This window comes from Sceloporus occidentalis, unplaced genomic scaffold (assembly GCF_023333645.1).
Source record: "Sceloporus occidentalis isolate IW3139 unplaced genomic scaffold, rSceOcc1.0.p SCAF_1, whole genome shotgun sequence".
NCBI classification, from domain to species: domain Eukaryota; kingdom Metazoa; phylum Chordata; class Lepidosauria; order Squamata; family Phrynosomatidae; genus Sceloporus; species Sceloporus occidentalis.
In genome coordinates this window covers 32,324,186-32,349,803 of record NW_028316981.1, presented here as the reverse complement: position 1 = coordinate 32,349,803, position 25,618 = coordinate 32,324,186, and the positions used below count along the sequence as shown (strand labels likewise).

The following is a 25,618-nucleotide window of genomic DNA, read 5'->3' as shown; positions in this document are numbered from 1 at the left end:
CCTATCCTCCTCCTCCTCCTCTGCCCCTCCTCCGGGATCCTAAAAGCCAGAGAGCTGGGGAGTCCGGAGGGCAAGAGAGAAAGAAAGAGAGAGGGAGAGAGAGAGAGAAAGGAAGAGGGAGGCTGACCCACTCCCCTCCCCTCTCTCTCCCCAAAAGAAGGGGGCTCCCGGTGGCAAGGATGCTGGCCTCAGCCCCGGTGCTCCTCTCCCTCCCGATCCCTTCTCCCGAGCGGACAGCTGGGGCCGAACCCGCTACAAGCGCCGGGAAGGAGAGGGATCCTCACGGGGCCTCGAAGTGAAGCCCAGAGGAGGAGGAGGAGGAGGAAGAGTGGGAGGAGGAAGGAAGGAGGAGGAGGAGGAGGAGGGAAGGCACCGCTGGCTGAAGTTGGGGCTCTGACCCCCTCCCCACCCTCCGGGCCAAAAAAAGGAAAGGCAAAAGGAAAGCCCAAGGGAAGGAAGGCAGGAAGGCAGGCAGGCTCCCTCTTGCTTGAGTCTTGGTCCTCCTTCTCCCTTGGAAGCACCATGCAGCTGGCCTTAGGGGCGAGGATGACGATGGCCCTGGGCAGCCTCTTCGGCCTCCTGGGCCACTCCGGGCAGGACAGCAGCCGGGCCAGGCCAGGTAAGCCCCAGCCCGCCCCAGACAGACAGCCTCTCTCTTCTACGCCGCCTTGCCCCCAGGAGGGACCCCAGGCGGATCACAGCGGGGCTTTTTATTTTTATTTTAAATCTCACTCAAATTCAAAAGAATTAAAACCTAACAGGAGTGTATTGTATAAAGGCTTCCTCCTTCCCTTCCTTCCTTCCCTCCCTCTTTTGAAGGAGGCAGCTTGGCAAGGGATAGAAAAGCTTCGCCCTCCAGGGCTAGGAGAGGCAAGGGCAAGGGGGGGCCCAATGAGTGGATGGAGGAGGAGGAGGAGGAGGATTGATTGTTTTTATTGCTGTTATTTTTGTTGTTGTTATTATTATCTCTTCGAAGTTTGGCATGGCTTTGCCCCTTGTCTTTTCTTTTTCTCCCAGCAACTGGCAAGAGAGAGAAAAGGTTTGCCTTCCAGGGCCAGGGAAAAGCCTGGGTGCAGCCAGAGGCCAGGAAGGAGAGATGCTGATTATTAATATTGTTATTATTATTATTATCAAAGTTTGGCATTGCTTTGCCCAGATTCTCCCTTCCTTTTTTCTTCCCTTCTTCTTCCCTCCTTTGAAGGAGACAAGTGGGAAGGAATGGAAAAAGTTTGCCTTCCAGGGCCAGGTGAGAGCCTAGGCACAGTCAGAGCCCAGGAGGGATTGATGATGATGATGATGATGATGATGATGATGATGATGATGGTTTTCTAAGTTTGGCATTGCTTTGCCCAACTTGTCCCAGACTTGGGCCATGGGTTGGGATGCCTCTGTGGGACCTGGCCTGCTTCTCCTTGAGCCAGCAAATTATCCCTCGATTTAAAACAAAAAACACAACTAACAGCACATGTAGGGAAGGAGGCATAGTTTAAAAGTATTAGCAATGTTGTTGTTGTTGTTTGCCATCAGGTTTTTTTCCACCTTGTGGTGACACTAACAGGGTTTTTTCTTGGCAAGTTTCTTCAGAGGGGCTTTGCCATTGCCGTCCTCTGAGGCTGAGAGAGTGTGACTTGCCCAAAGTCACCCAGTGAGTTTCCATGGCTGAGCCAGGATTGGAATCCTGGCCTCCCAGAGTCCTCTTCCAACACTCAAACCACTGATACAGTACCATGCTGGCTCCCATAATATAGCAATATAGCCACATGCAAACCCCTGGGAGAAAAGAAATCTTTTAGTAGAGTTATTAGAAGGGTTGAGATGCTATTTAATGTGGTCCAGGGCTTGTCTGAGGACATTAAAACTTTCTAGGAGAGAAGTTTTATTCCCCTAGTGACTTCATTCCCTGAGTATGCAAAGGGATCTTGCAGCACCTTAGAGATTGCTTTGCATACTGATTTTCCAGACTAACCGGGCTCTGTCTTTGACTTCTATTACCTGAGTAATATGTTACTGTAAAGATTGCCAAACTGTATTTGCAATCCCTTCCCGAGTTTGACTTCTGTGCTGCAGTTACTGCTGGGTGCACAGTGTGTACCGATGTTACATAAGAGCTCCAAAGTTATTCTCCATTCCTTGCAAGCTGTTTCTGCGCTGCTTGCTCTACGGTCAGCTTTCCCATTTGGATGGCTGCATCCAGAGCAGCCCACTTATAAGCATGTTTCAAGGGAAGGGAGACAGATGAGCAGCACCCTGGAGAAAGATCATCCAGTCCATGCTACTATGTTACTATTATGAAGAGTTGGGATCTTTCTCAAGCTCTTCGCTAAGGTGACAAGATTGTTGGAGGGATGGCCAGGGTTGGTTCCTTTGCTTGGTGGTTGTCTCCCAGAATGAACTAATCTCAAATTATAGTCTGCCCACTTGCACCCACGTGTATCTATTCATGGGGATGTGTGTTAACTCTCAACAGCTCAGCTGCTGGAGACCCTGAAGGAGTATGAGATAGTGACACCGACACGGGTGAATGAGTTTGGAGAGCCCTTCCCTACCACAGTCCACTTTCCAAGGAAGAAGCGGAGCCTTCCTTTGGACATTGAGCCCTGGGGCCTGGATTCTACCTCCTCCTCCACCTCTTCCTCCTCCTCCTCCTCCTCTTTTTCTCCTACCACCCAAGCACACTACAAACTCACAGCCTTTGGGCAGCACTTCTTTTTCAACCTTACAGCCCACTCGGGATTTATCGCCCCTCTTTTCACTGTCAGTTTCCTTGGTGAGCAGGAGGCTAACCAAACAAACTTCTACACTAAGGAGCAAAGCGATGTCAAGCACTGTTTTTATAAAGGACATGTCAATACGGATCCCCAACACATGGCAGTCATCAGCCTCTGTTCCGGGATGGTAAGTGCTTGTCTTTACTCCACTGGATTCAGGTTTTTGCTTCTATAGAGAAATATCTATCTATCTTTCTTTTTCGTTTCTTTCTTTTTTTTTAAATTCTCAACTCTTGAAGTTGAACTTCCTTGGGATGTCTGGAATCACATGACTCAAACATCCTTGTCATAGTTTGCTATGGCTTTCTTCATCCTGGGGGTGGGGGAGATGGGGGAGCATATTGAAGGTTTATTCTTCTTGTTGTGTGCCTTCAAGGCCTTTCTGGTTTATGGTGATCCTAAGGCAACTCTATCATGGGGTTTTCTTGCCAAGTTTCTTCAGATGGGGTTTGCCATTGTCATCCTCTGAGGCTGAGAGAGTGTGACTTGCCCAGTGGGTTTACGTGGCCAAGCCAGGATCTGCACCCTGCTCTCCAGAGTTCTAGGTTAACACGCAAGCACTCATGCTGGCTGGTAAGGTTTGAAAACCAGACAATTCTCCCTCTTAAAGTTATTTTGTTGTACACATTGTTATCTTTCTACACTTCATGTATGATTGTAAGAATTAATATATATTTATACATATAAAGATACACGTATATATGTATAAAGTTATTTTGTACTGGTGGCCATCAGAGCTGCCTATCTTGTTCAGCCCTCTCTGATCTTGTTAGAAAGTTTTCAAAGTGAACATAAACATCTCCTGTCTCCTTCACAACCAAAGTTAAGGGATCATAATTGAAGTCCATGGCAAAAGCAATAGATCAAGAGGCAAAGGCTCGGCTTTGAAGAAGGGCTCGCTTTGATGGATGGGGAAGGAGAAGGAAGGGGGGAAGACCAGGGAGTAATTAACACATTTGGGCATTTTCCTCCAAAGATCATTAGAGGCAGGTACTTTTTTCTTCAGACAGCCCCAATGACCCAGGGTGCTGTGACATGAGGCTGGCTTTTCAGTGGGAAGGGAAGCAAAGAGGTGGGGTTACCCCAGGCAGCTTTTTGGAGGAGAGGGGGAGGTGGGTAGATTGGGGAGGAGGATTTTCAGACAGAACCCCAAACAAGGGTGATGCTTTGAAGCATGAGATCCATTTAAGGTGGAGGGAATCAAACAAAAACCATCCTGTTGCTTTGCTTCCCCTTCGTTCCCTCTGGGGATGGAAAGTTGGCTTTGGAGAAGGGACTCTCTTCTTGCCCTTGCTGACACTCAACTCTGCAGCTATCCTAAGTGGACTTTTACGCCCACATCGACCCTTCAGGGTTTTTTTTTTTTAAGTGAGGCACTCTCAGGCTACTCAATCCTTATTTGCAAAGAACCAACCCCTCCCCACTCCTAGTGATAGGCTAGATGGAGATTTGTTACTATTGTTGTGTGCCTTCTAATCATTTCCGACTTAGGGCAACCCTAAGACAAACCAATCATGTGGTTTTCTTGGCAGGATTTGTTCAGGGGAATTAGTCATTGCCTTCTTCTGAGGCTTTGAGACTGTGACTTGTTCAAGGTCACCCCAAGTGGGTTTCCATGGCTGAGTGGAGATTCGAACCCTGGTATCTAGCAGTTCCCAAACTCTGCCCTTCCATGTGTTTAGGCCAAAATTCTTGACTGTTGGCCAAGCTGGCTGGGGCTTCTAGAAGCTGAAATCCAGCTTGAGGAACAAAGTTTGGGAACTGCTGTCCTAGTCCAACACCCAAACACACTATGCTGGCTCTAAGATGGTGAAGAGAAAATGTTATTTCAATCCCATCCTTTGTTTGGGGAAACCCTTCAAAGTACCAGAGTACTGAAAGCTACTGAACTTCTGTTGGATTGTCACTTTACAGCTTGAAGAACTTTGGGGAGAGCTCAAACCTTTCTAAACTGACTGAGTGACACAGGAGACAAGGATGTGCAGTTTTGCATTTTGTCTTGCATGTGCCAGATCTCTTCTGCAATTGGAACTAAAAGAGGAAATGAAGAGTCCCTTGCCCCCTAATGATCCCTTCTATTGCAGAGGCAGAGATGCAGACAGCTAAATTTAGCCAGTACTTACCAGCCAGGCAGAACTGAGCTGTTGTTGGGGTTCCCAGTGGTTGTGCCCTAATGGTACCACAGCAAAAGGAAAAAGAGTGCAGTGACAGAAAACCTACTTTTCCCACCACCCTCAAAACCATCTTATCTTCCTCCAAGGTGCTATTGCGCAGCAGCTATAGTAACCCTCTGTGCTTGTTGTTGTTGTGATGTTCAGATGTTTGGTGGGTGGAGGCAGAGGAGGAGGAGGGAGGATTGATACCCACCCAAGGTTCAGTAGAGGAAAGCAGAGGGGTGGGGTGGTAGGGGAATATGTTATTCCATCACAAGAAGGAGGGGAGAAAGTATTCACACCCACTTCCTAATGGAGGAAGCCTTGCCCCAACTTAGGCATTTTGCCTTCTTACTGAGATCGACCTTAAGGGAGTTCAAGAACTCTCCAGTCCTTTAGCTGCTGGAGGCTTAAGGCAGAAAGGAGAAGAAACGCCAAAAAAAAAAAAAAAAAAAAAAAGGTCTTACTCTAGGAAAGGATAGAGATGGGGAAGGGCAAGAAGAAAGAGGAGCGGGTTTGTATGTGAAAGTTTCCATTAGAGGGTGTGTGCTCAGGAGGAGCAAGTGCCTTTAGAAATAGCAGTTTTGCAATCTCTTGGAGCTAGTCTTTGTAGTTCCCGAGCCTTTATTTGTGAGATGCAGAGTTGTTTTCTGGAGAGGAGCATGCATCTTATGAAGAGAGAATTTCTGCTTCAGCAAGGTCATCTTGACATATTGATCTTTCTGTCTGTTCATAGTTATTGTGGTAATCATTACTGCCCCCCCACCCCTGGGTATATCTGGTTCTAAATAATTTCAGATATTATTTATGGATGAAACTGGCTATGGAAAAAATAAAAGCAGAGCACCTGTGAATTCCCCCTTTATTGCTTGTTATGTTGATTGCATTCTTTTGGTCCAGTAACTGAAGAGCTTGCACAACTCTTGAAGAGATGTTCTGTTTTTATTTGGTTTCGAAAAATCCATAATGAATTCAGACAGTCATGGCAGACAAATATCCACATGATAACTTGCTTCCTCATACTATCCAAGAAGCTTTAAAGTCATTTTATGCAGTATGCAGAGGCAAAATCAGAAGTTTTTTAAAAAGACATAGCATAATATACAAACTCATATAGCTCTCTTGATGTTATTGGACTGCACTTCCTATCTGCCCTAGTCAGCATGCCCCATGGTCAGGGATTCTGGGAGTTGCAATCTGACAACATCTGGGGAGTTGCATGATTCCCACTCCTGCACTACAGTATAAGGGATGAAGTTTTCTTAGACAGAGTAAGTGGCCAAAGAAAAAGGTGCAGAGCAAACTTTTTATGTATCAAAACTACAAAATTCTACAAATAGCCCTGTAGTGCAGGCACATCCTTTTGTGTGGATTTTGCATTCTCGTCCATAAATTAGGACTTGATCTCTGAGTCTTTTGTAACATCTCTCTTCTGTCTGTAGAATACTGTAGCTTCACTAAAGATTTAACAATGTTCCTCTCATTCCTTCTCAGCTAGGCACATTCAGGTCTCATGATGGAGAGTATTTCATAGAGCCGCTCATATCACCTGATCAGCAAAAGTACGAAGAGGAGCACAAAAAACCACATGTAGTCTACAGACGCAGTGTACCTCCAACATTCCCGCCAGAAGACAAGCAGACTTGTGACACTTCAGGTACTTCAGATTTGGATTTTTCCAGGCCTTTGGTCTGGATGTGTGAGAAGCAAAATAACTATTTAAAATATGTTTGAGAGGCCATAGGGTTTGGAAACCCACATCTGAGGTGAAGTAACAATTAAGTGTGCTGTTTCTTATTTTACTTATTCTAGCAAGTGTTTCCCAGAATTTAAAAGCTGATACCACTGTGCAACTGAGATGGTTTTGGGCTTTGACATTATTGATTACCGTAAAGCAGAGCTCAGACACTTTCATCTCCACCTTTCATCACTTGTGTTGGAATATTCCTTTAGTTCCACTCTGCTTGTGTGGGGGAACTTGCCCTTTTTCGCCCTCAAAGTACAGGAATACAATATTGTGTGATCCTCATCTCAACCTCCATCCTAGAACTATGTGGTTCTTTGTCATCAATATTTTTTGGAGCAAAATACAGTGCCCTAGAAGCCGACTTCTGCTTGGGAAACAGAACATGTCCTGGTCCCTCATCATCACCACCACCCAATTGCCACTTCCAACACTCTCTAAAATCTAGAATGGTGGTATTCAGACTTTGGTCCTTCAGATTTTTGGACTTCAGCTCCCAGAATTCTTGTTTGCTAGCCAAGCTGGCTAGGGCTTTTGGGAGTCTAAGGGGCTGTATAGATGGGTGGCATCCACTGCATGCTGTGACACTGATCCGGCCTCCGGAGAGCTCAAGAAGGAGCTGCAAAAAGTGGTTCCTTTTTGCGCCCTCTAAAGGTTGTCATAGCCATGGTGGCGGGGCTTTGTGACACTCTTTTGGTGCTGCATCATGTAGATGTAGTGCCAGGGTTGTGCCATGATGCAATCTAGAAGGGCATGTGGCATCATGATGCTATGGGGGTGGAGTCACAGCATCCAGCGTACAGATGCTGAGCTGTGGCCCTCACACAGGCTGGCACAAAGTGCTAGTCTGTACACAACCAAAGTCCAAAACACCTGGAGGACTAAAGTTTGGGAAAAACTGACTTAGAATGTCCCCCAACTGCTGTGTGGCAAGCTGTAGGGAGAAGATTAAGGACATGCCTACACCAGCTGAAAAGATCTGGGTAAAACCTGGAGTATTTTGCACTGAAGCTGCCTTGGATCTATTGCATAAACACAGTCTGCACTGGCATGACAGCAAAGTGAATCTGCCTTGCTGTCCAGATGGACAGCCAGGCTGACCATGCATCAGCACTGGTGCCCTCCTCCTTGGGGCAACCACCACCGTCACTGTGTTGCTTGTCACAAAAGCAGCTCCCTGGCAGAAAAGACTTGCTAGCAGTGGCATGGTACAGACCATGCAAAAGTGCCATGCTGGTGCCAATTTTAGGGTTAGGGACCGCATGGTCCCTAACCCTAACATGGCATGGCGCCATAACAATGGTGGCGGCCCATATATATGGGCGCCGCCATGGCGCTTACGTAACAAGTGCACCAGTGGTGCACTCATTACATCACACATTCAGCACAAAAAGAAACCGTTTTTTTGAGTTCTTTGTCCTGCAGAGAGAAGCCACACAGTTTGGTGGCTGCAGGTTCCCTCTGGAGGATATTAGGCTGCCGGCAGGCTGCCCTTTTCGGTTGGTCTGTCCTGCGTGCCAATGTCCCTTGTGGTGAATTCAGGACAGGGCACCCAGCCATATGATCAATGAAGAGCAGATAAAGGAACCCCCTTTTCATTGATTACGTGGCTGGTTACCTTATATTGATGCCAGGCAAGTGGTGTGTCAACAGCAGGGCTCTGCTGGAAGGGTGCTTGCCTGGGAAAGTCATGGCAAGGGAGGATTCAGAGCACTAGGAAAGAAGACTTTTTCCTTTCCTTACCAGTGGCAGGGCTCAGTTTGGGAGCAGGTGGCAGGCAACATTGGCCCTTTAAGGATGGCAGCGCTTGCCACTCACCCAAATTCAGACCAATCGCTACTGTCCATACTCAGAAAATTCCAGATTTCCTTGAGAAAATCCAGGGCAGTTTGCATAGTCTGGATTAATCTGCAAGGTTTTTAAAAGGAAATTAAGAATCAGAAGGGATGAATTCACTGCAATTCAGGCCGTATGTAATATAAACAGATTGTAGCAGATACAGGGTGAGTCTGGGGGTTTTGTTCAATGTAGACAAGCCCTAAGTCACCTCACTCCCAAATCTGGTGATATGAGCAGTTCCATCAGTGAGCAAAGTAGATCATTCTCCCCGCTTTCTACCCCCAAACCCTTTCCCAACTGGGTTAATAGCCTTCCAAAAATTCTAGGGCAGATGTTTTTTCTCAGTGAGAGAACTTTATTGTGCATTTTAGAGCAATGTGAGATAGGGTGAGGCAACATGGGCTAACTCTGTTCCTGTTCACACAGCTGCCTGCTACCTTTCCCATTGGCCAAGCTTTTGATGAACATGGAAAGTGGCCTTTCATGTGTACCAGTGAAAATGCACAGATCCTCTCCCTGAAAGGTTGCTCTTGGCCAATCTGGATGCTTCTCATGTGGAGCTGCTTTATATTTAAACTGGTTGAGTCTCATTTCTTACCAGAAATATATTTGGATTTTGGATTTGTTTTTAAACTATTTGCATATACAATCCTTCTGTCCCAACCATGGGCTTGTCATCTGCAGATGGCCCCACCCCATTGTCCCTAATGGTGATGCATGCATGCGGCTGCATTGCTACAGCCATGTGCACAGCGTGCCAGCATTAAAACCCATGGGACTTGAATTCTCCTGTGGCTTTTGGCATAGGGGAGAGGATAAATCTCTCCCCACCCCCCCAATCCTGGATATGAAGGGGTGACTGTGCATAATGAGATGCTTGAAGAGGGCACCAATTTATTTTTTGTGTACAACTTATACACATAGCCTGAAGTTAATTTTATACACAGTATTTTAATTTGTACATGCAACAAAGTATGTGTGCATTGAACCATCAGAAAGCAAACCACCCATGTGGACAGTTTTGGATTTTGGAGTCAGGGACATAGCCGGGGGGGGGGGGTTCTTGGGGTCCGGACCCCCCCCCCCTTTCCATTAGAAAAATGAATGGTGCGTGCTGCTGCACCACCGCACTCAAGCCCCATTATAATGGTGGCACTTAGTCTGGACACCCCCCCTTCCTAAAATCCTAGCTACGTCCCTGTTGGAGTGTTTGGGGTTTCGGAATTCTGGATAAGGCATCCTTAATCTGTATGTCACTCAGGCCTGAATGTGGACTAGTGGGAGGCATGGCTGGCATTTGCTTCATTGGCAACAGAGCAGTTTGGCAAAACACAAAACCCCCTTGGACATGGTCTATGTGACAGGTTTGCCTGAATTCTCCATCTGTGAAAGGTGGCAACATTATGTTGGCACACATCCAATGAGACTATGCAATAATACCTCTGAGGGCCAATGAACTGAGCAGTTGCCTTTGTTGTGAATGGGCATGTGGGGGAAGACACATCTACCCAATTTATGTAGGAAATGGGTAGCTGTTCCCATCTATCTTATATAGTGCTACATTTGCCATTATCAATTCAACTGGTCCTATGGACAGATACTTTTTTACCTCTGCCATCCTGTGGTGTATGGTAGTTGCTACAGTGTTTTTCAGCATGATTTGTTCAATTATGGTGTGGGGTGGAAAAAGAGGTAATCCTAGTAATCAGTGTTGAATGGAGACAGTAGCACTGAGATTATAACAGAATAATATGTTTTAGGAATAATAAAAGGGAGGGGGGAAGGATCTGAATGCATGTCCATACAGTTGTAGCAAAAGCAGCTTTTTTTTCATTTTACTTGGTGATGTAGAGGAATGAAGAGTGCATGAGAGAATGGTGCCTCTCACAAGGCTTTTATTGTTTGTTCTTCCAAGGGTTGCTGCTGGACTATGCCACTCTGGTTTCTCTCTTCCAGCTGTCTCTGCTCCCTTCTTTGAGATCAGATGCAGGAGACTCAGAACAGTTGGAAAGAAACATGGGATCTGGCACAATTCATCAGCAGCCCTTGGAAGAACGGATCAGTGGAATGTGAAGCTCATGGATTCGAAGGTAGTTGGAAGAACCTTGAAAAAAAATTTTTAGTGATCCTGCTGCTCTTGCTATGTTCCCTTCTTCCCCTGCCTTCTTTCACTGATCTACCTGTCCCAACATCTGAAGAAGATAATATATACTATCTTCTAAAGAGTCTATCATTACTTGGTCTTCTTTGTTAATCTGAGAGATGGTTTGCCCATTTTATTATTTGCTTGACTGAACATTCACCAGGATAAAGGTAAGAGTGCCTCTCTTCCCTAGAAAGACTTTTCCATCCACATTCAACTTCACTATGAGTATACAAGTGTATATTGTTGTGTGGATGACACCTTGCCTTGAAGATGTATGAGAGGCACACCATAGGCAGCATCCTGCTCTGTTCATATTCTTCTGCTCTGACCTTTCTATCTGAGTGAGTGGCTTGCTCCAAAAGGAAGGGGGGTGGGGGGCACTGGCTATTGTCAGCTTCATCACTGGGCTTTGGCTTGCTGCAGTCCTTTTGTGAAGGCTGACTTCATCAGTCACAGCCGCCGACCAACCAGAGAAAAAGAAATAATCTCATTGCCACTTTGAAGCTCAGCTGTATTCCAGCGAGACACTTGGGTTCACTTTTATGGCATTACTGGAACAAGCAATCATTTACACACCACAATTTAGCAGGATTGAGTAGCTAAAGGATAAAATTGCAAAGTCAGAACATAGCTTAAAGCCCTGTTAGTAATAGTTAAGCCCAGTATAACAGAAAAGAGTTTATTGTAGCTTAACTAGAAATGAATATTTCTGAGATACCACCATCCAGTAAATATTTCTTAAATGTGATGGTTGTTTGACTAGCATAGAAGAGTAATAATTCCACCCAATTTTTTCTACTCAAGTTCTTCAAAAGGGAGATTTGTCATGGTTTGAGCTGCACATTCACACTTGAAGTTACTTCTTTGAACATCTTTTTCTTAGGGATGGATTGTCCTGCCCTTTTCTGAATTGATTTTAAAGAAAGAATAAATATTAAAGATAAAATATTTATTATAAAATAAATATTAAAGATAAGGTTTACAAGATGATCTGGAGACTGATTTTTCTCCTTGGTCTTTTGCTGATTAAAGCTATTTGGGGAAAAACACTGTAGAAACTGTAATGCAAGATTGAAATTCTTCATTAAAAATCCAGGAAGTGGCAGTGCATCAGAAAGTGCTTCCATTTCCACATTAGTCAGCTTCACTATGAGTGTCTAAGTGTGCATGTATTGGCATGATGATTTTTTTAAAAAGGGTTTAATCTTTCACACCAGTTGCTGTGCCTTGTTCCTGCTGCAAACAGCTTTAAACTGTTTTTGAGAGATGGGTAGGGGAGACACCCTCCCAACTGTTCTATCATCTCATAATTTGTGAGCAACATGAAAGGGGTGAAGAACAGTTAGTAAAAATGCAGTTTAATACACATACTAACTTTTGGGGGTTTTTTTGAGGGGGGGGGGAAGCACATGCTGGGAAAGAAAACATTTTCTTCCCCAAATTGAAGCAAACGTATCCATCCTTCTGTCTTCTGGGCTGTTGCAAAATAAATAAATAAATAAATAAATAAATAAATAAATAAATAAATAAAAATGCTGTTCTTGTTGAGTTTCCCATGACTCAAATATAAACACTGGCTGCATGCAGAAGTCACGTTCCTGATCTTCCTAACTGTGGATTCTAGTACTTCCTCCTCCTCTTCCTTTCTTCTCCTACATGGCTTAGTAGACACTTGTTACTTTTCATTAATCCATCCTTCTGTCCCAACATCCTGAAGATTATCATGGTTCTGTGTATGTCACACAGCAAGCATGGCAGGATGTTGAACAATAAGGACTGCAGGATTACTGCATCATGCTCTGTCAGGAAATTTAAAAGCATATCCTAACAAAAGGAAAGCTGAGTATGTATTACATATGAGAAAATAAATGAATGTGATCTCCATTTGTGCATAGGGTTGCCAAGTGAAAAAAAATGGACAGGGTTCCTGTACTTTTAGTGGTTGTGAAGAAGAAAGAATTTTGGCAGGTCTTTCTTGCATGAGAAGCAACAGGTGCTGAAATCCCCTCTTCTACACAATTGCTATAGGTACAGGAGCCCTATTCTTTATTTCACCTGACCACCCTATTTGTGCATCAGAGTGGCTGTGGAGTTGAGGCCTGACTTTGGTGGTTGTTCTCTATCTAGAGGAGTAAGTAGTATACAGTAGAGTCTCGTTAATCCGACCTTCGTTGATCCAATGTTCCGGTTTATCCGGTGTCGGATTGGTCAGTAGGCGTGGCTTGGAGCCCTTACCACGCCCCCAGTCGGAAAGGGCTCCAAGAGCGGCAGAGTGCAGCACACCAGGCCCCAAGCGCAGCACCCACCATGTGCTAGCCTTCTCTCTAAAGGGAGCCCGAGAGCTCCCTTTGGAGAGAAGGGGGCCGAAGCCCCGCCGGCGCTAGCCTTCCCTCCAAAGGGAGCTCTTGGGTTCCCTTTGGAGAGAAGGGGGCTGAAGCCCTGCTGGCGCTAGCCTTCCCTCCAGAGGGAGCTCGTGGGCTCCCTTTGGAGAGAAGGGGGCTGAAGCCCTGCCGGCGCTAGCCTTTCCTCCAAAGGGAGCTCTTGGGCTCCCTTTGGAGAGAAGGGGGCCGAAGCCTCACCAGCACTAGCCTTCTCTCTAAAGGGAACCCGAGAGCTCCCTTTGGAGAGAAGGGGGCCCTGCCGGCGCTAGCTTTCCCTCAGTTGGAACCAGGCCACCGAGGAAGGGACTCTGGCCTTGGCCCAGTCCCCTCCCTGGCGGCTTGCTTTCCCTGGGCTTGAAGGGAGCTCCACGGAGCTCCCTTCAAGCGGAGGGAAACCAGGTCTCCCTTGGGACTGAAGGAGTCCAAGCCACGCTGAGGCAAGACTTAGACTCCTTCAGCCCCAAGGGAACCACTGCCCCCAATGGTGGCGCATGCGTGTGTGCAGACGCACCGTCATGGAATTATCCAATATTTTCGGTCATCCAACAATCAGTCGGTCCCGTTTATGTCGGATAATCAAGACTCTACTGTATATGTGGGCCAGAATACTCCAGAGACAGCTCAGAGTAACCTGGCTCTGCAACTTCTCCATCCCCCTCCTGCCTTACCTGGCCCTCAAGTCCCATGCCATGGTGGCTATCTGCATGGGCATCGTGCTGAGCAGCCTGGCACATCTGCCACCACTGTGTGTTGCTCACTCGTGAGATCAGAACAAGGTAGCCAGTGACCAGTCACATGGCTCAGTGTCTTGTTCTGACCTCAGGATGAACAACCAGCAGTAGCGGATGTGCTGGCTGGCTCAGTGGGATGCCTAAGCAGACTGCCACAGCGATGCAGGAACAGAAGGCTCTCGATCTTCCCATAAAAACTGGAGTAAGTTTTTTAAAACTCTTTTAAGGGTGTTATACCCTAGTTCTGGCACGAACCATGCTGGACTGCTTGCACCACAACCAGGGTCTGGAGTGGAGGAGGGGCCTTTTGGCCCATGCAGACAGAGCCCTTCAACTAACAGCACAACCTTACATATCACTACTCAGATGTAGACCCTGTTGAATGCCATGGGGTTTACTCCCATGTAAATGGAAGTAGAGGTACAAGCCTCTTTATTGGTCCATCGTCCTATGTACTTTCCTCAGATGTTGTTGAGCTGCAACTCCTATCATTATACACCATTGACTACTGGCTAGGGCTGATGAGAACACTCATTTTCCAGGCTCTACTTTGCCCACTGTAGTCTAGTTTCAGGTGGGAGTTTTCCAGCCCTACTTGGAGATGTTTGGGATTGAATCTGATACCTTTTGAATGCAAACCATATGTTCTGCCACTAAGCTATTGCCATTAGTGTATGCATACTATAGCTTTTTAAAAGGGTTGGGGACAACCTAACTTCCTTGAGTAAAGAGTTCCATAGTTGAGGTGCTACCACAGAGCAAGCCCTCTTACCTGTTACCCATCGGCCTAATTTCACAAGGTGTTGGCACAGGGCCTCCTCTGGAAATCTCAGTTTTCTGTTGTGGTTTTGGCTGCACTAGATCTTCTAGGTCAAGTGTCAGATAACACTTTTGACTCTTCTTTAAAAATGTTTTGTCACACCCCAACTTGGAATCTTGACAAAAAGGGCTATGCCTCTTAATGACTGTATTGTGTTAAGACCACATTCCCATTGCTCTAACTGCAAGTGCAAACTAGTGGCAACTTTGTGCTTATTTTCATTTTTGTGCCAGCATCCTTGTTGAGTGGCCTTTCAAACCTGAGCTTCAAATAGCATTTGATCTAAACATTTCCAGTTATTGTGGGGAGGGGATGTGGGCAGGGAAGTGGAAGGGATGTGAGGAAGAAGGAGGGGACTGGGAACTTAAAAATAATCTTTTATAATGAAAGGAAATTTCTCACCGATCAGTTCAAGAGCTGCCTCTTTTCCTGAATCACTGAGGAGAATGAGAACAAGAACTGGCTTAATGATTAGGATGCTAAGCCAAGAATTGTAGGAGATGAAGTATAGTTTAAGGGCTGGGAGTTAAACATTTGAAGCTGAAGAGGTCATCATGTAGTACCAAGACATAGTATCGTAAAATACAGGATGCTCATGTCATACCTTCCTGTAGTCCTTATTTCAGTTGTTCTCACAATGTTCTCACAAGGTGACTAGGATCCAGACTTAGTCATGCTTAGAATAGACCCATGGGACAAGTTATGGGACATGCTGTTCATGGGACAAATTAATTACACACTTTAATTTCCATTGGTTTCAATGGGTCTGTTGTAAGCATAACTAAGGCTGGAGTCAACCATTATGCACAGAACTAGTTTCTACTGGTGGAATGTTTTGTAAGGAGTAAATATTTACTAGATTACACTGTTGGTTTGTTCAGTAAATTGGTGATCAAGGGGAAGGGACAAATCTACAAAATATAGGTATATCACACAAGTTATGTGGTATAGAGTCAGAAATAATTATCCCTAAATCTTTTTTCCTTTATAATTCTTAAATAAAGGAATGGTTTTTCTTTCATTTCTCTTTTTTGAGATCTTTTAAGACATATTTGTCATACTAGTGCTTATTACACCTTTCTTTTAGGATGTTTGCTAGGGATTTGCATTTTAGGATCTTTTTCACTTTTGTAGTCTGTTTGTAAATCCTCTTCTTTTTAAAACTTACTTCTACCTTGTGATGCTGCAGTTATATTCATATAGGATTGTGTTTTTGTTTGTTTGTTTGTTTGTTTGTTTGTTTCCAACGTATGGTGACCCTAGGGTGAACCTATCATGTGGTTTTCTTGGCAAGAGTTGTTCAGAGAGGCTTTGTCTTAGCTGCCTTCTCAGGATGAGAAAGTGTGACTTGCTCAAAGTCACTCTTGGTTTCCATGGCTGAACAGGGATTTGAACCCTGGTCTCCAGAATCATTGTGCAATGTTCAAACCACTGCACAAATCACACTCTCCAGGAGAATGTGACTATAGAGACTGGCTACTAGAAGTGGTCTCATATGGGGCATAAACTTTCCCTCTATTAGATCTTTGAAATTTGTGTTGGTCCTTGGAGCTTGGCAGAAAGATTTTATTGCTTCCTAGTTACCAAGGTTTGGAAGCTTCCTTGATGTTGGCACCTGTTACAGCAGTCCAGCAGTTGGATGAAAAACAATGAGTAGATTTGACAAGGATGAAAATCTTTATTAAAGAAAGTATCCAAATTATACCCAGTAGGTTTCATGGCCAAGTTGGGAATTGGACCCTTGTCTCCAGAGACATAGCCTAACATTCAAACCACTATGTCAGGCTGGCTCTCTAATGGGAACATAATGGGGACATAGAGCTGAATTAACATTTGCAGTCTGAAGTGTGCAGGGTTACAAAAGGCTTCTTTGCATGTCAATTCAGAACTCCTACTATGTTCAGAGGAATGATGAGGTTGCTGCAGATGCCACTGAGATGGCTTTGTGCAACCTGGTACTTTTTAGATGCATCAATTGTCATTGTGGTTGTATGCCTTTAAGTCATTTCCAACTTATGGCAACCCTAAAGTGACCCATTCACAAGGTTTTCTTGGCAAGTTTTGATCACAGGGTGTTTGCCTTTGCCTTCTTCTGAGGTTGAGAGTGTGTGACTTGTCCAAGGTCATGCAGTGGCTTTCCATGGCTGAGCATGGATTCAGACTCTGGTCTGCAGAGTCCTAGAGTCCAATGTTCAAACCACTATACCACACTTGCTTTCACAGTGGATTATAGTTCCCATCGTTCCAGCCAGTTTTGCTATACTGGCTGGGATGATGACAACTGTAGACCAGATTAGGAAAGATTGATTGCTTCTCTAAATGTAGTTTGTTAATGCAGGGTTAAATCCAAGGTCTAAAAATGGACTTCTGCTCATGCAATTGAATTTCTCTCTGCTGTCCTTCCCACCTCACCTAAATTTCCTCCAGAGCAAATCTGGGGAGTGCACAGAAGGGTGAAACAGGGGGAAGAAATCCATTCTCCATTCTTCTGATACAACACTCAGTTTGCTTTAGTCTTTTAGCCAAGTATTATCAAAATAAAATCTATATTTTATCTTTCTCCCTGTCTGCATGCCCACGTGTGTGTTCATTTTCCCTCCCTCCACCCCGGTTGTATTTAAAGCCTGTATTTTTAATTAGCTGTTTCTGGAATTTCCTTCTCAATGTCATGAAATGATTTTAAACTTCTTATCGGTTGACCTTCCTTAGGCTTACTCTTATTTCCTTCCTGGCTTTACATTTATGGGTTTTAAGTGTGTAATACCAGTTGCCCTCTTCCTCTAGACCATTTTCCCCTCTGACCTTTGCTTGGTATTGTAACAGGGTCTGTCTCTGGCTGCAGAAGCTGATAAGAAGTTCTATCTCATATTTTAGAAATGAAGACTAAAAGCAGTTGCCTACAGCTGACTATGAGGCTGTCTGCACTTACTGAGTCTTTGAAAATGGTTTCATGATGGCAGGGATCCCAGAAGAATAGCTCAAGGGTTCTTTAAATCCTAATATGTCATATCTCTTTCAGCCAGAGGTGAAATGTTAAAAAAAGGCCAATTGCTCCAGTGACCTAAATTCATTCCTCTCTTTTATGAGCAGGAAGTTAGTCAGGGACCTCCCTTTTCTTAAGAAGAGCAAAAAGAGGGGGGACACTTCCACCAATTCTCACCACTGGTGGCAAGGGACTGAGTTTGTTCTTAGCATGATGCCAGCCTCTAATGGACTATTTAGGATCTGACACCAGAGTTTTGCTTCCTCTCCTATCGGGGCCTGATAAGGTGAAGTGAAGATGATAAAAGAATTAAGGATTTTGTCTGGGATCCTTTCCTGCTTCACTCCTTCCCACTTCCCTTGGGGGTTCAGTGTCACAAAATCAAACAATTTGGTGGAGATTGCGTCTAAAATTGTCATTTTAAACAGATATCAGTCTGTATAAAAGTCACATTCTTATATATTTGGATCAAGAGTGGTTTGAATATTTTCATTGGGTTCCCCTCCACCTGACTTTTGCCATACTTTCCTTCAACAGAGTAAATAGCATACAGAATAAAACACAATAGGAAGACTATGCCAAACTGAATATAAAACCATTGACAACAATGAGGTATACACAGCTGATGAGGCAATCCTTTATCAGTGAAATTAGTCCTTGTGAAAGAATATCAGCTCTTAACCTTTTGATACTACAGATATACCTCAAAGACATAGCCATCACAGGCCGGGAGCAGACCAGCAAGAAGGGGCAGCTTGAAGCTGCCTCTGCCAAAAATGGATTGGGGCCATGGCAACCACATGCTGCTTGAAGCTGAACCAAAAAGGAGCAGAAAAGATCTGCTCCTTTTTGGGCCGGAAAAATGGCGGCTTTCTTGGTCCCACCAAAGCCGGCTTCAATTTGCTCTGGCAGCATGTGGCATGTAAATGTTGTTATAAGTTTTATTTATGTATTGCAATTTTTATCCTGTATTTTGTATTTGTCATTGCAATTTTTACTGTACACCGCTATGATCAACACGGAATAGCGGTCTATAAATAAAACTTACTATTATTATTATTATTATTATTATTATTATCCCTCCAGAGCATCTTGAAGACATCCATGTCTGAGCAGCCACCCCACTTCCAGACAGCTTCAGGGCTGCTTCAGAATGTGTGGCATATAAATGTCGCACTCCAAAGCTGCCCAGACGGTGGTTTTAAAGTGCTTTCTGTTCTGGCCCTTAGTCTTGAAAATCATTATGCAAAGAGATACCATAGCACCTTTGGAACTAACTGAAAGAAAGAAGCTGGTAGCCTGAGCTTTCCTAGACTTGAGCCTACTTTCCCAGATGCATGGAGTAGAGAGTCCAGACAGGGACGTAGCCAGGATTTTAGGAAGGGGGGGAGGGTCCAGACTAAGTGCCACCATTATAATGAGGCTTGGGCAACGTGGCACAGCAGCACGCACCATTCATTTTTCTAATGGAAGGGGGGGGGGTCCGGACCCCAAGGACCCCCCCCCCCTTGGCTAAGTCCCTGGTCCAGAGACAGAGCTATATAAGTTGTTTGTAAGATATTCTCACAAAACAAAAACAAAATCAGAAGACACATCTGAGGTCCTCTGTCTTATGACACCAGCATGCATATTTATTTACGTAGTATATTCCACTTTTCTCTCCATGCAGGACCCAGAGTGGCTTACAACATGAATAAACAAACAATTGTCATATTAAAATTAAAAAGCTAAAAACTTGAGCCTGACCAATTTTTAAGATAATCCAGGAGGGCTTTCTTTCCATCCTGCCACCATCATAGGTGCATTTGGTGAGGACACAGGAAAGAGCCTTCTTACTGCCTGCTCCCAAGTGGTGGAACTCCCTCCCACGAAAGGCTTAGGTGGCCCCCTATTTACTTTCTTTCCTCCCACAGACAAAAGGCCTTTTTATTTTGGCAGGCTTTGGGTTCTTAACTGAGTGTGAAAGAAGAATGTTTTATTTTTAATATTTTCACTGTATTTTAAAGCTGCTTTAATTTAGTTTTTTTTTCCTTCCTAAAATTGTTTGTTTATTTTTTTTAACTTTTGTGTCAAATAAGTATTAGCTATACTTGGTTTTAATTTGTTGTAAAATATCTTGAGTCCCATGTGCTATAAATTAAATATACTGAATGGCCCTTGTTGGACTGGATGGCCCTAGTGGTCTCTACGATTCTATGATTCTATGAATAAATAAATACCTATAAATATGATAAATTTCAAAAGCTTAGAAGCATTTTAAAACATATCGAGAATACAGAGTACACCTCCTCCCCATTAAAAGATTTTATACAGCAGCCAATTAGTGGTTGAAAGCCTCTTTGAATGAAAGGGAGCCAGAGTAATCTCTTGTGGGAGGGAGCTCCACAGCCTGGGAGCAGCCACCAAGAAGGCCCTTTCTCAGGTCTCCACCAAATGTACTTGTGAGGTTGGTGCTGGTGAAGATCTCAAAACTTGGTCAAGCTCATAAAGGTGTATGCGCATACACACACATCCCAGGACAATTCATTGAATATCCATTAGTTCCATAATATAGTTATAGATGGATGGATGCATTCTTTATTACTTTGCTTAGCCTAACAGCAATATTCACTCAATATTAGGCAGGCCGTGAGTCAAAATTACAGCACTGTACAGAATTTGAAAAAATTATGTTATATCCCTAGGTGTTCTGTCTGAAGGCGTCTAGTAGTCTTAGGTCCAAAACAGTAACTTCTTCAAGCTCTGCAAATAAATCTGTCACAGAAATAGAAATCAATTCTTCCACACTGAAATATGGACAATAATGGAAGACTGCAGCTCTTGAATAAGTTCAAATAGAGATTCTGCCGTGCTTTAGTATTACTTCTAATGGAGGTCATTTTGGATTACTGGTTGTTGTTGGGTTGTGGGTTTTTTGTTTGTTTGTTTGTTTTGTTTTGTTTTTTGCATTTTATTATACTGTCGCTTGGTGCCTTGAATATCCCAGCACAAATAGAATGACAAGTGTTATGCTTGTGCTGAAGCCTTCTATAAAAGAGAAAAATAGAGATTGCTGGCATATTCTTCTAGTCTTGCCTTTCTGGAATGGTCTCAATTTCAGAGTCCACATTATGGAAAACACAGGCTAAATTGGGTTCTCTTTGTTGGCTGCTCACTTGATTAAGCATAGAAATGGAACTGTTGCTAGTGGTAGCCCCATAAAGTCAAGGTTGAAACACATTAGCAGAATATGGGAAGGTTGGATTACTACGTCCCTGGAATTCCTGCTTTCTTTTTGAAAGGGCAATGCCAATAGAGCTTTGATTTACTCTATCTCCAGGTTTAGCAGCTTTCATTAGCTTTAATCAAAAGGTCCTTTGAAATCATGGAGGCTATTTATAATGGGTGCATTTAGAGATAAGCTGAGCTGAACAGGTACTTTTGTTGCTATGGATGTTTTAGGTTATCCCCACTATAAGAAAAGAGGCAGGAGTTGTCTTCTGTGGTTTCACCACAGAAGGGGGGTAAATGTATTTCTGTTTTTCCTTAAGTTTCCCTGTGTCTGTTCTTTACAATTGTTGAGTTTATGTAATTTCCATTCCTCATCTGAAGGTAACATATTAGGAGGAATCCTCAAACTCTGGAAATGTCTGGGGCTAGTTGGGTGACTGGCTGAGTGAGAAGGCAAGGCAGCAGGAGGGAAGGGAGAGTGGGGAAATGCTCTGCAGCACTGGCATCCTTTCCCACCCCCTCCTTCCTTTTCCAGCAATGTCCTGGGTGGCGGTGGGGGGCGGCAGTAGGGGGGTGAGACAGACCATGAGCGACTGCCTCACTGGGTGTTGGCCCTCCCTCCTCTGAACTGCCGCTAAGTGCAGACTGCACCCCCTACATCCCTCTAATGATGTCCCTGCTTCTAGTGTCTTTCCTCCCAAGTGCATTCATTTGTTTCCCTGTCCACTGGCTTTCTGGGGAAACTTATTTGTAGTCTTGCTGTAATCTCATTTATGGGAAAGCAGAGGAGCATCTTCTAGAGCAGGAGTGGGTGACTGTGGGAGGCAAGGAGGCTGCATTCACCCCCAAGGAGACCTGAATCACCCCACTGCATATACCCTTGTTGTTGTTGTTGTTGTTGTTGTGTGCCTTCAAGTCATTTGCAACTTAAAGTGACCATAAGGCTATGACCTTATCATGGGATTTTCTTGGCAAGATTTGTTCAGAGGAGTTTTGCTATTGCCTTCCCCTGAGGCTGAGAGTATGTGACTTGCCCAAGGTCACCCAGTAGGTTTCTGAGGCCAAGCTGGGAATTGAAACCTAGTCTCCAGAGTTGCAGTCCAAACTCAAACCACTATGCCACTCTGGCTCCTACTGCACCCCCACCACACTATGCACAAAACATGCCCCACATTGCTCCTAATGCACTCTAGGGGCTGTGGGACATGTTTATCCTGTTTTTAGCATCCTAGGGTCATTTTAGGTATAGTAGAGTGCCCCCCCCCCCAAAAAAAAAACCCATGCAGTGACCAGGAGGTAATTACTCCTTGTTTACTTCCATTTATTAAAATGCTTCTTGGGCTTAAAATGGAATGGGCTCCTCAAAACATGGTGAACATGCCCCCAAACGCACTAGAGGGCATTTGGATGACTTTTTTTTTTTAATCTAAGGATGCCACAAAACAACCCTGGAGTCTGCACTTGGATGGTGGTTGTGTGCTTTTAAGTTGTTTCCAACTTATGGCAATCTAAGGTGACCCAGTAATGGAATTGTTGTTGTTGCAGTTTAGGAGTATAGTTGAGAGGCTCTGTTGAAACAAAAAGGAAATACATTTTTTAAAAAGAAATTAAAGCAATTTATAACAATAACAAACAACAATACAAAACAAGTTGACTAAAGGGATTTTTATGTAAGAGTTTCCTCTTTTAACTCTTACATAAATATGCCTTTGGTCAACTGATTTAGTGTCATTGCTGTTTGTTATTGTGTGCCTTCAAACCGTTTCTGAATTATGGTGACCCTAGGGCCTGTCATGGGGTTTTATGAAGCTGAGAGTGCGTGACTTTCCCAGGGTCACCCAGCTGGTCTCCATGACCAAATGGAGTTGTACTACAACATTCAAACCACCATACCATGCTGGTTTAGTGGACAATTTGTTTAACAAAATTTGAGCCTTCAGACTATGCCTGATTATTTGGTCAAACTGCCCAATGCTTTATCAAAGAACAAGGGAATAACTTTTGAGGGGTTATGTTGGGAATAATTTGCCACATAGAGACAGAAAAATAAATAATATTATTTTCAAAAGTGTTCCTTTGTTTCTAAGGAAGTGGGTCCTGTTGGAGAGGGTACAGCCGACTCTTTCAGGGTTGCTCTAAAAGTTCATGTATAACAAGGCTGAGATGGAAATGATGGCAGGTCTGTTTGGGTCTAGGCCAATTACTAACAAACATTCATTTCCAGCCCACAACATATGTAAGTGCCTAAAGGCATATTGGTTAACATTTGATAATCTCCATGAAGGCCCTTGAAATAATTAACTTCTTAGTTATTGCATTTTGCCTCATCCAGGCTGACTCAAAGTCACTGTAGAAACTGTTCTCTCTCTCTCTCTCTCAAACGTTCCTGAAAGTGAACTGGATTTGCTTTCATTGTCACATGCCACATTTAATAGTGCAAAACGCCTTCTATTCTGAAGGACAAGTTAATGTGGAAATGAAAGGGATTAGGGTGACTGAGAAGAAATGATTGCCTTCTTTCATTTTCTCAGTTTAACATAACAATACTTGTGGACACAGGGATTATATATAGTGTTGAGTTGCCATACTGACTGGATAACCAGGTTTTTTGGGGGATTCCAGGCCTGCCACCTTGTGCCTGTTTCGGGCATTCGCTGCCTGGCCTGGATTGTTAGGTGTATTTACTAAATTATTTACTTAAAGACTGTTTATGGCCTTCGTAGTTCCCAAGATTGAAAGGGAACTGTGTGGAAATCATTCTGCTCAATCATTCAATAAGAAAAGGCCTGAGCCTCCCTCTTGCTGGTGCAGCCAATGAGAAAACTAATGCCGTATTGAAGAATTAAAGCAATTGGAGACCACTTTAACTTCCATGACTCTATCCTGTGGAATCCTGAGATCTGTTCTTTGGTGAGGTACCAGAGCTCTTTGACAGACCAGGATGAATACCTCATCAAACTACAAATCCCAGGATTCCACAAGATAAGGTACTAGCAGTTAATGTGGTGTCAAGCTGCTTTAATTCTGCAGTGTGGCTACCACCCTTACAAAAGGTTGTTGGAAGTGCTGACTGATTAAATAAGAAGAAAATAAGATTTCTGTACTATGATATCTGAGAGCCAGAATGGTGTAGTGTTTGAGTGTTGGACTAGGATATAGGCCTGAGTTCAAAACCCCGCTTGGCCATGGGTACGACAGGGTGACTTTGGGCAAATCATCCTCTCTCAGCCTAAGAGGAAGGCAAGGACAAAACCCCTCTGAACAAATTCTGCCCCCCAAAACCCTTAAGGTTGTCATAAATCAGAAGTGACTTGAAGGCACACGACGACAACAACAACAACAACAACCAACATTAACAATGCTGTTTATAGCAATGCGGAATCATATGGTTCTCCATATGTTGTTGTACTGCAAGTCCCATTAGACCTAGTCAGATTAGCACATGGTGGCAAATGATGTGAACGGCCATCCAACAACCTCTGTTCTAAATTGATAGACATTCAGTATACCCATATTGATATTAGAGGGAGTTATAATTGTTGATATTAAGGTTGAATCAAGTTTGGATTGGGAACGCTGTCTTACAAGAATGCTTATTGACTCATTTTCTTTTTTTAAAAAAAAAAAACTACAGGGCATGCAAAAAATCACAGGAAGTTTAAGAGGAGAAGCAAAACGGGACAGTGGCCCCCCAATGTCGTTTTATCTGATATAGAGTCATTGAAACATAGCTTAGCCTCAGAGCAGCTTCCTGCAACCAATAAAAACAGAACGGGCAGCATAAGAGGCATGAATACACGCCGCAGAACCAAGCGATTTCTCTCCTATCCTCGATACGTAGAAGTTATGGTAGTGGCAGACAGCCGAATGGTCGCTTACCATGGAGCAAACCTTGAGCACTACATTTTGACCTTAATGTCCATAGTAAGTATCAACATTGGGGTTGATGTTGCATTGAGTTGGGATAGATTTTACTTGGCTGACACGATGAATCATTAAAATTCATATTGTTCAGATTAAACTCATGTTGTTAAAAGAAGAGCCTCATCAACACACCAGATATTCCAGCAGATTTTATCAAATTCAGTATTTCCCATGTATTCAGAAAATGGAATATTAATTGGGTGATATGTAAATAAAAACTCAGATGCAGTTAGATGTAGTGACTACCTACCATTGAATATTTCCATTACTCAACAAGCTGTTAGAGCGTGTTTCTCAGCTCCTAATAGGAGTGTTTCTGCTCAGGAAAGAGCCTAGAACAGTAGGAGGAAACCAAAGTGCAGCCACAAGCCCCCTCCCCAGATCAAAAAATCCCTACCCTCCTACGCCAAGTGTTCCCTTACGTACCCAGGGGCATTTTTGGCCACTCTGGGCCATTTAATAACAGGAAGTTGTTACATCCAGCACCAGTGGCATCACTAGGAGGGTGCGGAGGTGCGGCCTGCACTGGGTGGCCCTCCAGAAGAGGAGTGACACCTGATTGGGCTGTCCTCCCATAGGGGAGAGAGGGTTTGACCATAGCTGACATTGTTTCCTTGCAGCGGCAGCAACTGTCTGCTTGTGAGTAGCAGCAGCAGCCCCTGAAGCCTCCCCAGAGCCACTGATCCTTGCACCCACCCAGCTCCAGTTCCAGCTCTGGCTTGGGGTTAGTGGAGGTGGCTGTGATGTCAGTCTGAGGATCTGCTCACCTGAAGCCCCTTCCTCCTCTGTTACCATCAGCCTGGCGTGGAGGAGCTGCCCATGGGGCAATGGTGCCCATAGGCTACCCTGAACAATGCTCACCACCCCCCTCAGGAGGCTGGGGCCCTTCCTTAGTAACTGGAGCTTAGGACCTCCAGAC

General features: G+C 44.2%; 1 protein-coding gene across 1 annotated transcript in view; it reads left to right on the top strand.

Moving 5' to 3' along the window:
* The first annotated feature begins 370 nt into the window (after positions 1-370).
* LOC149321293 (A disintegrin and metalloproteinase with thrombospondin motifs 9-like) overlaps positions 371-25,618 on the top strand; it is a 186,200-nt gene continuing 160,952 nt past the window's right edge. The window contains exons 1-4 of the mRNA XM_089519004.1: positions 371-619; positions 2,468-2,895; positions 6,416-6,578; positions 24,410-24,699. Of these exons, the coding sequence (XP_089375130.1) occupies positions 523-619; positions 2,468-2,895; positions 6,416-6,578; positions 24,410-24,699 (978 nt within the window). The 5' untranslated portion in view covers positions 371-522. The remainder of the gene's footprint in view (positions 620-2,467; positions 2,896-6,415; positions 6,579-24,409; positions 24,700-25,618) is intronic.